At 47.4% G+C, this 16,881-nt stretch overlaps 1 protein-coding gene across 1 annotated transcript in view; it reads left to right on the top strand.

The window, feature by feature from the left end:
- Positions 1 to 7,907: 7,907 nt before the first annotated feature.
- Gldn (gliomedin) overlaps positions 7,908 to 16,881 on the top strand; it is a 43,389-nt gene continuing 34,415 nt past the window's right edge. The window contains exon 1 of the mRNA XM_028864974.2: positions 7,908 to 8,455. Within this exon, the coding sequence (XP_028720807.1) occupies positions 8,093 to 8,455 (363 nt within the window). The 5' untranslated portion in view covers positions 7,908 to 8,092. The remainder of the gene's footprint in view (positions 8,456 to 16,881) is intronic.

The following is a 16,881-nucleotide window of genomic DNA, read 5'->3' as shown; positions in this document are numbered from 1 at the left end:
CACCCACATACATCTTCGATCCACAGAGACAGCAGCTTCCTCACCTGGTCTCAAAGTGAATCGTGTCCTTATGCCACCAGTCTCTCCACGCCCTTCGTAAAATGCCAGCCCAGTACCCGATCCCCTCTCTTACGTGGCTGACACATGCAGCATTCAGGGCTGGACTGGCTTTGATCAAGTTTTGAGCCCTTTTCCAACTTGCCTATCTGAAACTCCCCAGGACCATATTTTCTTCCTTTCTCCTTGTTACCTTGAACCCCTGCTTTGGACCTACATGGTTCCCACCTCCAATGAGCAGGTGTGAGTGAACGTTTTTAACATCTGGACTGTGGACACTCAGGCTTCCTTGAGTGTTGGATTCTTCGTCTGTGCAAATGTATAAGTTGTACCCTTGAGGCTAGGTGCATTGCTCAGTGATAACAAATGCTTAGTATGTGCAAGGTCCTAGGTTCCACCCCAGCACCACATTTAAAGGCCTGTCTACTTCACAAGCCTATTATGGGACTCAAATGACATAAGAAAGACCTTTGAAAACGGAAGTGCCCTTATCCATGTGAGGCTTTGTTTGGGTTTTGTTGTTTTAAGTTGTATTTCATTTTATGTGTGTGTGTATGTGTATGCCTGAGTGTATGTCTGTACCACATGTGTGCATGAGCCCACAGAGGTCAGAAGAGGGTGTCAGATCTCCTAGAGCTAGAGTTCTAGGTGTTGGTGAGCTGGGAACTCCAAGTGCCTTTCCAGCCTGGTAAGGTTTTGTTTTGTCTTTTCAAAAACAATAGCTCAGGTTTTGGAAGTGGAGCTTTGCAGTATTAACTCACGCCCACAGATTTAGCAGTTTCAAATTCATGAGTGATCCTCACAATCTCAGAATCCAAGCCTAAAGCTTCTTATTCTAACTGCTTCTGAACACAACTTTTGTTATTCACAAGAAAAGCCACATCTGCATGTGAAAAAGGAAAAAGCTCCTCTCTAAATCTAACCTGGTCAAAATCCAAAGTCCCCAGCAGAACTGACAGCCCTGTGTCCAACACAAATTGGATGGTTGATACAATAGATATGGGAGTGCCCCAGATTTCCCTTCAGGAAAAGTCACGCTTCCTGGCTTTGGCATTGAGGTTAAGACCTGCCTCAGCGGCAGGAAGCCACCTAACCCAAGGTCTCACCCATCTGGGTACAGCCTGTATCTGCCTTGTGACCAAGTGGGGCAGGGTTGAGAACCCAGCCAGCCATTCCAGCCTGACACACAAAAAAAACTGTGTTTTCTATACAGGGTCTTACATCATAGCCCAGGCTGGCCTGAAACTCATTATGTAGCCCTGACAAATTTGAGGACGGCTGCCCTGCCTCAGCCTCCTGAGTGTTGGGATTATAGGTATGAGTTCCCAAGTCTGGCGTGGCACAAGATATTTTGATGGGCAGTCCCAGAGTTCCTAGGTCCCTGGTGGGCTGGCCAGTTTGTGCAGGGTTGAATTGAGTTACACTTACGTGCTAAGTGCTGGTTCCCACTCTTGCCTTCACACGTGCTGATCTCTAAGAAACACCTTGCACTGCAAATCCCATCTCATCATTGCTTTCGGAGAGCTCAGCCTGTGACAACTGGCTCCAATGCGCTACGTCAGGATTGGGGGAGAGCCTACGTCTGTTACAAAAAAAGGAAAGAGCAAAATAGGTGATGATAGGGGGGTTGAAATGGCCACTGCTCTAACCACGGGCAACTTTGCATCTAACAATAAATAGGTGACTCAAAGGTCTAAGATACTGAACTATATGGTAGGTGGAAATCTGTGGGTCCCTGCCCAACTTGGACCCAAATCTCCCAAAGGAAGCAAAATCACCAATTCTTATTCCTAAGCCCAGAAACACCCTGATTTAATGCTGTCACCTTGAAGCTCCAAATCTGATTCCTAAGAAAATGGAAAGACATGCCATATGTTGTGGAAAAACTCCACTAGAAAACAGTGGAGTTTGTGCCCAGAATCCCAGCACTTGGGAAGCTGGGGCAGGAGAATTGCAATGAGTTTGAGGCTAAACCTGGGCTACATAGCAAATACCAGACTAGCTAGAGCTATGTAGCAGAACAAACAAACAAAAAAGGCCAGAAGTGGTGGTACATGCCTGTAATCCCAACACTGAGAATGTGGAGGCAGGAAGATCAGGAACTCAAGACCATTCCCAGTTATGCTGTGAGACCTGGGACTGTCTCAAATGATCAATAGTAAGCTAGGATCATATTAGCTAACAAATACCTAACAGTCAGTCACAGGTCTGTTTTTCAGTTATCTTTATACCTGCAGCTGACGTTGCTACATTCCAGAATTCAGCACTCCTGGTTCATTTGGAAGGATGGGTAGAGAAGCCAGTGTTAACCCTGGTGAAGGGAAAGATCACCCACAGTTTCTCTAGTGGTCACAAGTGCTGGTAATAAAAGACTCTCTTTCAGCATGCAGATCTGCCATCTATCAACCCTCCCCTCTGCTCCTTGACCTTTGAAACTCCTAATGCCTTGCCATTGCATTTACAGTAAGGACCCCAGCCCTACAGGACCCCTACCTGTATAGTCTGGCCTCCAATTCAGCTCCTGCTTCTTCCCTTTGCTCTTCCTGCTCTGAATACTATCCATCTGCACTTCATATCTTTCCTCAAATGAACCCGAACATCTGCTGCTGTGGAGTCCAGAACATACTCTGCCTGAGACTCCAGCCCCGCCCCACCCTTGTTTGATTGGCAGCTGCTCCAAGCAGTTTCAGAAGGGAAAACCTTTACCAACTCCATACCCTTAGGTCTAGAACAGGGTCTTCAGCCATGTGATTTTACAGAATTCCACTCCTTTCGTCATAGCATTTACCTCACAGTCTTGTTTAGAGTTATACTCCCTTGGAGCCAGTACCTGCCACAAGCCTATAATCCCAGCAGTCAAGACGCTGAAGCAGGAAGACAAGAGTTCAAGAACAACTTCGGCTGCATAATGAGACACAGGCTCCCATTTGGAATAATAAAAAAACACCAAGCATAGAGATGCATGTCTATAATCATAGCATCTGGGAGAGGCAAGAGAATCAGGAGTTCAAGGCCATCCTCAGCAGCACAGTGAGTCTGAGGCCAGCCTGGGCTACATGAGACCCTGTCCCTAAAATTCATTAAGGAAGTAATGAATGTTAAACTAAGGTTGAGTGAAGGCCATATAGCTTTCAAAAAGACTGCCCAGTCACTGATGATGGGGGTGGCGTGGGGGGGAGACATATGGCTGGACAGACGGACATAAGGAGATGGAGAGACAGCAAAACACTGAAGTCATGGCATAGTGCTGATTCTTATCAAAGATCAAAACTCTGGAGTGCCAGGCCTTACACTGAATACAGTTATAGACTTCATAATCAGAGGAACCTGCTATGGAATGAGCTGGAGAATGTTTCTCAGTTTGATTTTATTCTCCAGAGCCCTAATGTTAGCTAGGTAGAACTCATTTTAGGGGCTACTATTTAACTGCTGAGGGAAAAGAATCTTCTTTTTAATGGAAAAAGTATTCCTCATTGTGAAGGTGGCACATAATATTCTTGGCTTCTTTGGTCTCAAATAGAGGGAATTCATGTAGCTCCCTGTACCTCCAACTGTATCTTGAATCTCCTACATCAACAAAGAAAGCCAGACTGATGGCTAACTTTTTTAAAAAAAATTAATAAGTAGAAAGTACCAGCCCATCAAGAAGAGCACCAGGCAGGTCACATTGTATAAATGCATCTGCTCTCAAGAAACCTCAAGAGGCTTATGAATTAACAGATGAAGGGCACCACAGAACCAAACTCAAAGTCAGAATAACTCAGGCAAAAACTCAAGTATTTCAAGCACTCAGAAGTTCAGTTTTAAGCCAGCAGGACAGCTCAGGGCAAAAGCACGTGTCACCAGGTCTGATGACCTGAGTTTCATTCCTGGGACCCACATACTGGAAGGAAAAGAACCAATTCTGGCAAGTTGTCCTCTGACTTCTATATTCATGCTGTCACACACACACACACACACACACACACACACACACACACACACGAAATAAATACAATAAAAATGGTGACAATTTTAAAAGTACAGTCCTCAGAAAGCATCAACATACTCCTATTCAGCACAGATCTGAGCTGATAGGCTGTGATGGGGCTCCCTACCCTTGGCATACTGTAATGCAACCAAAAGATCGAAGCACTGTTCAACAACATAGAGCCCAGTGTCCACAAGTTCACATAGCCCACAGCAACAACACTAAGCAGAAACTGCCATACGCCAAGGACAGTATAAGCACTGTCTCATGAAATCTTAACAGTTATACAATCTTTTTTTTTTTTTTTTTTTTTATTATATATACAGTATTCTGCCTGCATGTGTCCCTGCAGGCCAGAAGAGGGCACCAGATCTCATTACGGGTGGTTGTGAGCCACCATATGGTTGCTGGGAATTGAACTCAGGACCTCTGGAAGAGCAGTCGGTGTTCTTAACCACTGAGCCATCTTTCCAGCCCCCAGTTATACAATCTTTAAAGAGGTTTGGTTAAGATCCCTACAGTCACAGTCCAAAGGTAGGTCCAGGATCTTTGCTGTCAGATTCCAAAGCCCCTGTTCACAATCACTGAACCATCGAGGATTGCAGAGGCCAGGAGGGAACACTTGGGTCTAGCACAGAAAACTAGGTTCCATAAGGGAAGGGCAGCATGGACTAGGTCGGGGGGGGGGGGGAGTAAGGTATTTGTATGGCGTTCTGGTGGTCAGAGGCTCACAGACAGGAAACAGGGAAAATAGGAAAGAGAAAGGCAGTTGATTAGAGATACCATGAGGTGAGAGGTGATTGGGCATAGTCCCTTGACAAGGGATATTAACATGTCCCCTCTTCTTTTTGTCAAGTGCCTGCATGGAGAGACTTAAAATGGGAGCAGAGAAAGTGTCTTAGTTAGGGTTTCTATTGCTGTGAAGAGACACCCTGACCATGGCAATTCTTATAAAGGAAAACATTTAATTGAGGTGGCAGCTTACAGTTTCAGAGGATCAGTCCATTATCATCTTGGTGGGGAGCATGGTGGCATGCAGGCAGACATGGTGCTGGAACAGGAGCTGAGATTCCTACATTTGGCAGGCAACAGGAAATGGTCTGAGACACTGGGCACAGGAAGCCTCAAAGCCCGCCCCCACTGTGACACACTTCCTCTAACAAGGCCAAACGCACTTCAACCAAGCCACACCTCCTAATAGTACCACTCCTTATGAGATTATGCGGTCAAACTACCACAGGAAGTGTCTCACAGGAAGAAAGTTTCCAACAGGAAGCCTTTTCTTTACCCTTCTTCTGTCTTTCTCTTGGCTCCAGTGCAGTAGCCCAAGGGCCCCGCCCACTAGTCCTCGCAGGTGGCCATGGCACAGCCTTTTGAGCCCCGTGTGCCCAGAGAGCTTCTTGGCTTAAGGGTTCTAATGGATCCTCATCTCTGTTCTATCTCGAGCTGTACTCCTGACTTAAAAGAAAAAATACATTTCCAGCTACACTTCCAGACACTGGAAACCAGCCTTACAAGGAAAGTGAGGGGCCAGCTCCATGGCATAGGGACAGCTGTGAACTGTTACTAGCACCACAGATACCTGTTCTCCTTAGAAATGTCATTCACTGGATGAAAAAAAAAATGTGGTACATATACACAATGGAGTACTACTCAGCAGAGAAAAACAATGAAAGCATGAAATTTGCAGGCAAATGGATGGAACTAGAAAAAAATCATCCTGAGTGAGGTAACCCAAACCCAGAAAGACAGTCATGGTATGTACTCACTCATAAGTGGATTCTAGATATAAAATAAACAACAATCAGACCACAACCCATAGAACCATGGAGGCTGTATATATAGCACGGAGGTCCCTAGGACGACTGTGGCTTATAATAAATTTCGGTTTTACTCAATTATTGAAAAAAAAAAAGCCAAACGAATGGAAACACATGAACTATGAACCAAAGGCTGAGGGGCCCCCAGCTGGATCAGGCCCTCTGAATAGGTGAGACAGTTGATTGGCTTGATCAGTTTGGGAGGCATCTAGGCAGTGGGACCGAGTCCTGTGCTCATTGCATGAGTTGGCTGTTTGAAACCTGGGGCTTATGCAGGGACGCTTGGCTCAGTCTTGGAGGAGGGGACTGGACTTGCCTGGACTGAGTCTACCAGGTTGATCTCAGTCCTCGGGGGAGGCTTTGCCCTGGAGGAGGTGGGAATGGGGGGTGGACTGGAGGTAAGGGGAGGGGGTGGGAGGGGGGAGAATAGGGGAACCCGTGGCTGATATATAGAACTGAATGGTATTGTAAAATAAAATTAAAGGAAAAAAAAGAAAGAAGAAAAAAAAGAAATGTCATTCACAAACCTTTCTCTCATTCATTCATTCAGTCGCTCATCACACAGATAGTTATCAAATACCCATTCTGACCATCTTACCTGATGGGAAGGACAAGGTCCAACAAATATGTCACCTGACCTGGGGAGCCTTATATTGTGTTGCTGGTGGTATTGGTGACAGGTGGCCTACAATAGCTGTAATGGACGTTAGGTTAAAGAAATGCTCAGAAGTCACCATGGTGTCCCCACTGCTGGCACGGTTTGCCTTGCTCACTTCCTGTGTCTTCAAAGTCCGTCCCAGAGACTGGCACACAGAAAAGGCTCAGTAAGTGGTTACTGAATTAAGCAGAGAGCCTGAGAGTGCTGAGCCCCAATCCCAGCATAGGAAAAGAAGGGATTCACCAAAGTTCTTCCGACAGGTGATAATATGTTGACAGGTGATAATATGTTCGTGTTGGGAGGGACTGGACAAAGTCATGGATATCGTCGTCTTTCCCTCCCAGGTATCACGTCCAGGCCCTTCCTGCTTTCCCATCGCCATCTTGTGTGGCCGCTCTTCTAAGAGCGCTCAATTCGGTCAGAGTTCCTATAGAAGCCAAGGCATCTAAAGCTGGACTCAGGGCTGTGGTCAAGATGGAGCTTCAGTTGTCTTGTGTTGTTTTCTCAGAGGCTTTGCCATGGCTCTCCCTGAAAATAAATGTGGTCTCATCTCCATGGTCTCCCCTGTTTCAGGGAGGCTAACAGTAAAAGGTGGATTGCAATGGCTTCAGGGGCAGTTACAAAGCTCTGTTGTTCCCTTCCGGCCCCACCTCCCACGTCTTACTGTCCTACTGCTCTTCCCCCAGGAGTTCAAAACCAGCCTGACCCATGTAGTGAACTCCTAATGTGGCTCAGAAGCAGGGCTCTTTTCTAGCAATTGCAAAACCCTGGCTTTGATCTTCGGCACTGGGGGGTGGGAGTAGGGGGTGGAGGGTGAGAAAACCACATCACTCCCGGATGTCTGGCATTGGCTGCTGGCTTTAGAACCAGGTCTCCAAAATCTTTTTCCTCAGCACTCTGCTGCCTCTCAGGTTGGGCTCTCACGGGAAAGTTCTTAGCTTAGTCCTACAAGCCGTCTTTGGTATGATCCCTGCTTTTCTGGTTCCGATGGGTGGCCTTTTACCCTTCTAAAGCCAACCATCCTCCTGTCTCTCACTGTCCCTGTCCTGGGAAAGATCTCTTAGGGTCTTTTGTGGCCACACGATGGCCTTGAGGATGGGCAATGGGCAGCCGGGGCCGGGGCCCAAGCAGCAGACCTCCCAGGAACAGTGACTCGTGCGTTTGGGCATGCTTATGGTTTTCTCCAGAGGACTGGAGAGAGAAGCGGGTGGAATCTAGAAACTTCTCAGGCTGTAAGAATTCCTGCCCTCCTCCTCAGTCTGACCCTGACTGTGCCTGTCTGGGTCCTGGCAAATGCCCACGGGCAGGACATCAAGAAAAAGAGGGGAGGCCTGTTTGTCATTTGCTCTCGGTCGCCCCTCCTCCGCACTTGTCTCCACTGGCTGCTCACCCCCTTGCTGCCCGCCTGTCCCTCTGGGCTGCTGGGGCGCCACTACTACTGTCCGCAACCCGCTTTGCCAGACGGGTCTAAAGGCAGCTTGACTCACTGCTCTGCCAACAGCCCACGGCTTGCGCGAGGCTATAAAACCTGCCAGTGAGGGAGGAGGCCCGGTGCCGCCCTGCATTGCACAGCCCGAGCGCGCAGACATGACCCGAGCGGTAGAGCGGGGCCAAGGGGCGGCGGGCTGGGGGCTGCGCGGCGCCCTGGTGGCCGTCGCGCTGCTGTCGGCGCTGAACGCCGCGGGCACCGTGTTCGTGCTGTGCCAGTGGCGCGGGCTGAGCGAGGCGCTGCGGGCGCTGGAGGCGCAACGCGGCCGGGAGCAGCGCGAAGACAGCGCCCTACGCGCCTTTCTGGCCGAATTGAGTCGCGCCCCGGGTCGGGTCCCCGAATCACCCCAGGACCCGGGGAGCGCAGCGCGCAACAAGCGCAGCCACAGCGCAGAGCCTGCGCCACACCTCCGCGCAGAGAGCCAGGACATGATGATGATGATGACCTACTCCATGGTGCCGGTAGGCAGGGGCTCGTCTCGGTGGCGTCCCCCGTCGGTCAGGGCAGCAGGAGGTGATGGGAACTAGGATCCCGTGGCCAGGGACAAGGTCGTGGAGAGAACCCTGGGTATAGATGTGGCTAGGGAGGTCATCCTGGCAAGCTGCTTAACTCTTTTGAGATCAATCTCTTCGTCTTCTGGGACGGGGCAGGGCAGGTCTTCACTTCTGACATCTTTTGAGTCTGCAGGTAAATGAAGGGCGTGGGCCGCCTTTCTCAACTTTTGACAGAAATTTTCTAGGTGTGAACTGACCCATAGCCCCAGCTCCCTGTGGCAGTCTCCGAAAACAAAGTGACTTTTCTTCAACAAGGATCCCTTTGCTTGGCACAATCTAGTGATTAGGTTTTTTAATCTGGCCTGGACTCATCCCTGTGAGATAGCAACCAAACTGCCCACCTAGATGCTGAAAATCATTCCTGGCTCTCAAGCTGTTCCAAATGGGAGAAACTGATGTAGTGTAACTTTTATTAGCATGTGACTACGCACTGACAAAGCTGAGGTTCTTCACGTGGGGCCTGGGCTGCTTCCCACACAAGCTCACAAGAGTGGAAAGCCCGAACTACTGGCAACCGTGTGCATCCAGGGAAGGTTCCAGCATTAATCTTTTTTCTTTTAATCACCCTCCTGCCCTTCCTCCCTCTCTCCCTGCTTCCTTCCTTCCTTCCATCTCCCTTCCTAAAACAGTTTCATGTAACCCAGGATGGCCTTCAACTGGCTGTGTAGCCAAGGATGACCTTGGACTCCAGATCTTCCAACCACTTGGGTGCGGGATTGCAGGCAAGGGCCACAGCACCCCGAACCTCTGCGTTTTCTAAGCTATCCTACTGCATATTCGCTTCCTGAGATTTAGGAGACACCTCTCTAGAAGAAAGGCCGTTAAAGAAAACAACACTATCTTTATTCCAGTTTCCAGGGGTTCTGCTTTTGTGGATTTGAACCCAGTGGTTCTCCAGCAGGGGCATTGAGATCACATTCCCATCCCCCTTTCCACTTCCTGGTCCCCTCTCATTCACTGCAGCAGCTATGGACTGCTTTCACTTTATAATTAGACAATTTTCAATTGTCACTCCAAGTCCATACCTAGGAATCTTACATATGTGACGAGAAGTCTACTTTAAACATTTGCTGTTCTCGGAGAAGCTTTCAAATATTGTGTGTGAGCTTAAATGCTTTTTAAAACTACAAATACCACACACTTCAAATCCATAGTTTGAGAAAGTTCAAGCTCTCCATTTCTGGCTTCACTTTTTTTTACTCATGTAAACACTAAAAAAATCTATGCCTAAGCAAAAATTTCAAAAAATACAACCTCTGTAAGATGGAGAGGACTCATTAGGGAATTCTAGAGCATTCTCTTGGCTCTCCACTCTGCATTTTAAGAGGTTAAAAAAAAAAAAAAAAAAAAAACCTTCAAAGAGAAATCCATCTGAGCATCAACACTTTATATCTTTAATCCTGCTTTTAAGGGAGAAGGTTTGGATCCAAATTGCAGCCTATTCAGTTATTGACATGAGAGAATGAGTTCATTTTCATGTCGGAAAGCTAGAATTCAGTGCAGGGGACCTGGCCACGCAGCCACCTGCTGATCTTACAGATTAGCTCGGAAACTACAGCTAGGACATTTATAGATCAGCACCCACCGCCTCACATTGACAGTGCACATGTTGTGACCCTTTCCAGTCACTGAAGGAGGTGCAGCAAGACCAGAAGGCACCCATCTCCCTGATAAGTGATCCCCTCATGCAAGTGTCCCCTAAGAACACTGCAACTCTCTCGTGTGTCAGGTCTCAAACCCAGAACAAATGGCTAACTGAGGTGCACACTAACGGCTCAAAGCCTATGCTGGCCTGGCCGCCAGGGTCTCCCTGTATCCTTCATTCCTTACCTGTTACAGGGTCCTCCTGGCTGGCATACCCCACCCCCTACCCTGAACTCTCCAGCACCAGGGCTCGGCTGCCCCTCCCCCAGCTCTCCCTTCCCTATATAATCCAGCCATTTTGGTTACCTGGCTCTTTTGGTCTACCCTTTACTCACCTTGGTCAGTCTCTTGGCACAGGCCACCCCTCTTGGTCAGTGTCTGGCTCCTCTCCCCTCTTCCTGTGGGCCAGCTCCTTACTTTGCACAGCTCAGTCTGGTCAGGTCACTCTGGACTCTCCCAGATGTCCCTGCCTCTGGCCATGCTCTCCCACATGTCTACAATAAACCTCCCTCTCCTCCACCATGTCTAGGGACGGTCATGGTCCTCCCTTGTTATTTCCTTTTCTCTGTCACCATGCATGTAAGCATCCAGGTGCTGTACTCTAAGAACGCTGTGACTCTGTTGTGCCCATCAGTGTCTTGGGGATGTTGTGGGGTGCAGGTTTTGATTCAGATGCTCTAAGGTATGAGATTCTGCATGGCTGCAAGTGTCCACCAATGCCAGTACTGCAGGTCTGAGGGCCACATTTTGAGGAAGGCAGTCCTAGAGCACCAGAGTCATTGGAGAAACCTGAAAATAATGATGCTACAATCCACCCTAGATGTTATTCCAAGTGGATCAGTCTGAGGTGTGGCCTGGGATGGAGAGTTCACTTACTAGCAGACAGGAGATTGACAGGAGTTCCTAAGGATGGTCAGCTAGCTCGGTTAAGCTCGTCCAGTTCCCATCAGGCCTTTCTTTACACAAAGGAACCAATTTCACTGCTAAATGCCTTTTTCCCCTCTTTATTATAATAATACACTTCTCATCCTCACTTTTTTTTCTTTACTCTTTGCCTTTCTTAGAACAGAAAAATTAACCACAAAAGAAAGCAATTTAATTAAAAAAAAAGAAAAGCCATCACTGGGCACCTCAAGCAGAAACATTCAGAGAAGGATCTAGAATAAATCATGGAGGTAGACACATCTACCCACCCACCCCTGGCCTTTTGCTATAGCATCAGATCTTGAATGAGTGTCAGATCCATCGACCACCCCAGAGCCTCACTCTGAGACTCTGTATGGGAGATCTAAGACCAAAGAATCAAGCTCGACCAGATTAATGTCAGCATTTCAAACAACCTTCCAGAGTGCTCTCTTTATCCAAGATGAGCTTCCTTGTGGTTTGTTTCTGCGCTTTTGGCTAAAACAAAAAGTACCTCCCTTAGTAAGGGAGTTCTAACCGGCGCATTATGGTTGGTAGTTCTAAATGACTTTGTTGGGGGAAAAAATGAGCAATTATTACTGAAGTACAGTTAATTTGGTGCAGACAAGCATATTAAAAAAATTAAAAGCAAGTGAATGCTTTGTTGGAAAACTATTGAGTAGGACAGTGGGCAAAGTCTAGGAGCACCAAACATGGCCAGGGAGCACCAAACACGGCCAGGGAGCACCGAACCTGGCCAGAAAGGGGACTAGGGATCTGGAAGCCATGGGAAGGAGGGCAGCTTTGGACCTACCCCCTCCCTTCCTGTAGGGCACAATCTTTTGTAATCCTCTTCTCTCCCAGCAGAATTGATCCGACCCCTCCCCTCCCCTCTCTCTCCACACCCCTCCCCCTCTCTCCACACCCCTCCCCCCTCTCCACACCCCTCCCCATCTCTCCACACCCCTCCCCATCTCTCCACACCCCTCCCCCTCTCTCCACACCCCTCCCCCTCTCTCCACACCCCTCCCCATCTCTCCACACCCCTCCCCATCTCTCCACACCCCTCTCCTGCCCTCCCTCCTCTCTTTTCACATCTTACCCTGACCGACACCCTGGCAGCTCTGCCCTGCCATCTTTTCTGACCACGAATCTACAGCATCCAGAGGAACTTTAATAACAAAATCAAAGTCGTGTAGAAACCCTGCAATGCACGGTGAATATATCTCCACAGCAATCGTTAGTCCCGGGTACCAAGCACTCCCACACCTAAGACATCATTTGAGAGTGAATATCTCTCCATAGCAATCGTTAGTCCCGGGTACCAGGCACACTCCCACACCTAAGACATCATTTGAGAGTGAATATCTCTCCACAGCAATCGTTAGCCCCGGGTACCAGGCACACTCCCACACCTAAAATATCATTTGAGAACCTGGGTACCTCTCTAGCAAGAAAGTCACCGTTTCTATTTTTAAGTAAATCCAAATGGGTTTTCAAGGAAGACAAAGGTGATTAAACACCTTCCAGATACTACGAAGGGCATGTGATAGAATGTAAGGCCTGCGCCAGGCTGTTGCTTTAGACGGGTTTTTACCATGATATAGGCTAGCCCTGAACTCCAGTTCCAGGGGATCCAGTGACCTTTTCTGGACTCTGTGGGCACGGCATGTACACGGTGCACAGACATATATACAGAAGAAAATGCCTATACATATCAAGATATTTTTTTATTTTAAAGAAACTTACCTGACCAGGATTGAAAGCAACACTAAACTATGGATATAAACATATGTATTTAGAAGGCAACGTGACAAAATGTCTGTTTAGCAAAACAGCAATAGTAGATTCACGACCTCTCTGGTCAGGGGCCTTTGGCCAAGGTTACAGTATTAGACATGACTCCCTTTCTTTAGCACATCTTAAGTTCAGTCAGAAAGCAGCTGGTTGTCTCCACGACGTCCACACCACCGGTGTAGCAGTGGTCACCTCCTGCCTGCCAGGTTGATATTGTAGTGTGCAGGGTCTGGTGCTGGGTAAGACAGTAAAGAGATGACTTTTTTCCCTCCAGTGTCCCCAGCACTGTGAAAGCTGGCCAGCAGGTAGGATGTTGCCAGATTAGTTAAAAAAAAAAAAAAAAAAAAAAAAAAAAATTGATTTCTCTGTGTCCTCAAACCAAAGCATTTGATATCTTCAGCAACAGGGTCTTGTCATCTAGTGGTGGTGGGAAACTAAGAATAATAGCAATAGTCTGTGCTGTGTTGGGTGCCTCTGGGGCCTCCCTGACTAATAAATAGAAGTATCCCCTAACCAGCACTGAGATGTTCATTTAACAACGAGTGTCTTGGGGAAAGCCCCAACTGTCTGCCCATGCATGATACTCCTATTTAAAGTTTTTCCATTATATTCTTGATTAGCATATGAAGTACTGTTTGCATAAGGCTTTTTCATACACCCTTAAATTTGGTAACCCACCCGCCTCCGCCATTATCTCCTCTTTCCCTTTTTCTCCTATATCTGCTTAAAGCATTTACCTCCAGTTTTCCCCCACAAATGTCTCTTCAACATGTGGGGAGAAACCATTCTTTTTTTTTTTTATAAAAGATTGATTTGTTTTGGGTAATGTGTATGAGTACTTTGCTCACATGGATGTCTATGTACCATGTGCATGCCTGGTACCCAGAAGGTCAGAAGAGGGCATTGGCTCCCCTAGAATTGGAGTTGTGAATGGCTGTATGTTGCCGTGTGAGTGCGGGGACTCAAACCTGGGTCCTCTGCAAGAGCAACAGGTGCTCCTCACCACTGAGCCGTCTTTCCGACCCTAGATATTTTCATTTAAAAATGCAAATTGCGACTACCCTAAAATATAAGTTCCATCTTTTGCCATGACTAGAAGATAAAAGTTTGACACTACACTGAGCCAGGGAGGCTGACGGGAAATAGCCAGATTCTTGCTCCTCTCTTAGCGTACAAAAACGGTGCAGCATGTGGAAATCAATTTGGCAAGTCTAGAAAAACGGAGACTACGTTTCCTCCTTTCCCTACAGTCACATTCTTGGGGGTTTGTCTTGCGTAGGAGACTGTCACGGCCATGAGTGATGTGTTCTCAGTCACTCGCTGCAGAGCCCGTGAAAACGAAGGGCTGTGTTGGCCCTGCTCGTCCATCAGCCCGACTTCTGTAAGTCTAGTCACTGACCCTAGACCACTGAGAAGAAGGAGGAAATTCTCTGTGCGCTTGAACTAGTCCCCAGGATACATTCGGAGTGAAGGAAACAAGGTGGAAGAAAGTATGTATTGTAGTAGCCTGTACCTAAGAAAGTAAAATAAATGAAAAAACAAACAAAAAGCAGCTTATAGACAGTAAGCATAATCTGTTCACTGTTACTTAGCTTTTTCTTTTCAGTTTTTTACTGAATTACCCTGGTTTGGGGGTGTTTGTTTTTTGTTTTTTGGGTTTGTTGTTGTTGTTGTTGTTGTTGTTGTTTTTGAGACAGGGTTTCTTTATGTAGCCATGGCTGGTTTGGAACTTTCATTATAAACCAGGCTAGCCTCAAACTCACAGATATCCACTGTCTCTGCCTCCCGAATGCTGGGACTAAAGGCGTGGGCCACCACCACCTGGCAAAATTACTCTCTTCTTACTGTGAGTAAAAAGGCCCGCCTACCACAGGTGACGTGGCTGCTGAAGTTGAGCATATCAGCAGCTGTGACAACCCAGGGTTCTTAGTTCAGTGTCTGCTACTATAACAAAAAACTTGCTATCAGGTAGTTTGTAAATATAAAGGTTTTATTTGACTCATAGTTCTGAAAGCTGAGCAGTCTAAGAACATGGTACTGGATCCGGAGGACTCTCCTGATGTGTACCACAAGGCAGACACAGGTTTGTTAGCTCAGGTCTCTCTATTATAATGATGCTAATGCAGTCACAGGAGACCTCCCCTCATGACTTCATTTAATCCCAGTCACCTCCCTAAGTCCTCACACCGAAAAACTAGTAACACATGAATTTGAAGGTCAGGTTTCCAATGCGTGACTTTGGGGAACTCATTCACACTACAGCATACGCTCTGAATGATGCATACTGTGTATGTTCTCATTGATGTCTGCACAAGAACCAGAGCCTACTCTTAATTTTTTTTCAGAAGAAGTAAAAACATCTGACTTTTCTTATGAAATATCTCATCTTTTAAATATTGACAGCAGAGAGAAAAGAAGAAAGAAAAAATAGTTGGTTGGCACAACTTTGACTAAACAGCATTCACATTGACTGAGGCCATCTTAGGACATCCAGACAAGGAGTATGTAACAGTTGTGTCTTGGGTGGTTTTGAACAAACTTGTTTTATTTAGTTAGGTCACAACCTTGTATTTTGCAAGCCTGATTCTGAACACTTGGGAGTAACCACTAATATGTTGTTGTTATGGTTGAGGGAGAAGTGATTTTTGACATTTTCTTTGGTTTGAGTTGTATTTCTACTTGATCTATTGGTATTTATTTACTTATGTATTGGGGTGTGTGTGTGTGTGTGTGTGTGTGTGTGTGTGTGTGTGTGTGTGTGTGTGTGTGTGGTTTTATGTGCACGTGAGTGCAGGTTCCCACAGAGGTCATCAGAAGGCGTCAGACCCCCTGGAACCTAGCATTTCCCCGCGTAGCTTCACTGAAGTTTGCTGACCCGTGCATACTGATCTCCCTGGAGAAGTGCTGGGGTTGGTGAGCCCAAGCTGCTGAATCAGCATGGTTCCCTGAATGCAAGACAGAACCGCTGTGAGGGTGTGGCTGCTCTCTGGAGCGGGAGCCTGTAGGCTGAGCCAAGCTACCCGATTCCCGAATCAAAATCGGTCAAGACTGAGACAGAGCCTAAACCTCCACCAACCCCAAATGTATGCCCTCCTCAAATGCTGCTCTGTTCAATTGGAGGGGATAGCAGATACCTCAGGAGGTATGTCATGTGGAATGGACCCTGTAGGAGGTCAGCCTGTTACAGAAGAGCACCAAAAGAGAGTAGCCAAAAGAGAAAGCCACATGCAGACCTGGGAGGCGGATTTCTGGATCCTTCCTGTGGCCTCACGAGCTCATTTCCGCTTGGGATCCAGGGCAGTGTTCTCAGAACACATCTGGCACTATGTGGTAGTGTGGATATCAGCAGCCGTCCTAGGTGTTAACGGTGGAGTGAGAACTTGACATGACGTCTCGGCTAGGGTCTTGTCTGGTGGTCTCGGTACTTTGAACACACTCAGAAATGTGGTTGTGTCTCAGACAATGCTGGCTGGCTGAGGAAGACAGGAGGGAGCTGACCCCTTCACTCCAGTTTAGACCCTTCTTCACAAACACCTAACTTTGCATACACACTAAGGAAACACTTCAGGTTGGTACATTCTCTTTCTCCGCCTCAGTTGCTGTCCAACTTACTGTGTGTCTGTGTGTGTGCGAGCACATATTGCACTCACATGCATGTGCAAATGCATATGCACATACGTGGAAGCCAGAGGAGGCTGTCAAGCATGTTTCTCTGTTACTCACCCAACCCCTGTCCCTTTGAAGATGGGTCTCTCCCTGAGCCAGAAGCTAGCTGTTTTGACTAAACTGACTGGCCAGCAAGCCTCAGGCATCCTCTGGCCAACACTGGCCCTGCCCCACACCATGCTGGGGTTACAGACACACCGCTATGCCCAGCTTTTTATAGGTGCTGAGGATCCAAAACCAAGGGTCTCACCTTCGCTCAGCCATCACTCACCACTGAGTCGTCTCCCCGGCCTTGATTATTATTATTATTATTATTATTATTA

The sequence above is a fragment of the Peromyscus leucopus genome, chromosome 7 (genome assembly GCF_004664715.2).
Source record: "Peromyscus leucopus breed LL Stock chromosome 7, UCI_PerLeu_2.1, whole genome shotgun sequence".
NCBI lineage: Eukaryota > Metazoa > Chordata > Mammalia > Rodentia > Cricetidae > Peromyscus > Peromyscus leucopus.
The sequence above is the reverse complement of the archived record's forward strand: the minus strand, read 5'-3'. Positions and strand labels throughout refer to the sequence as shown.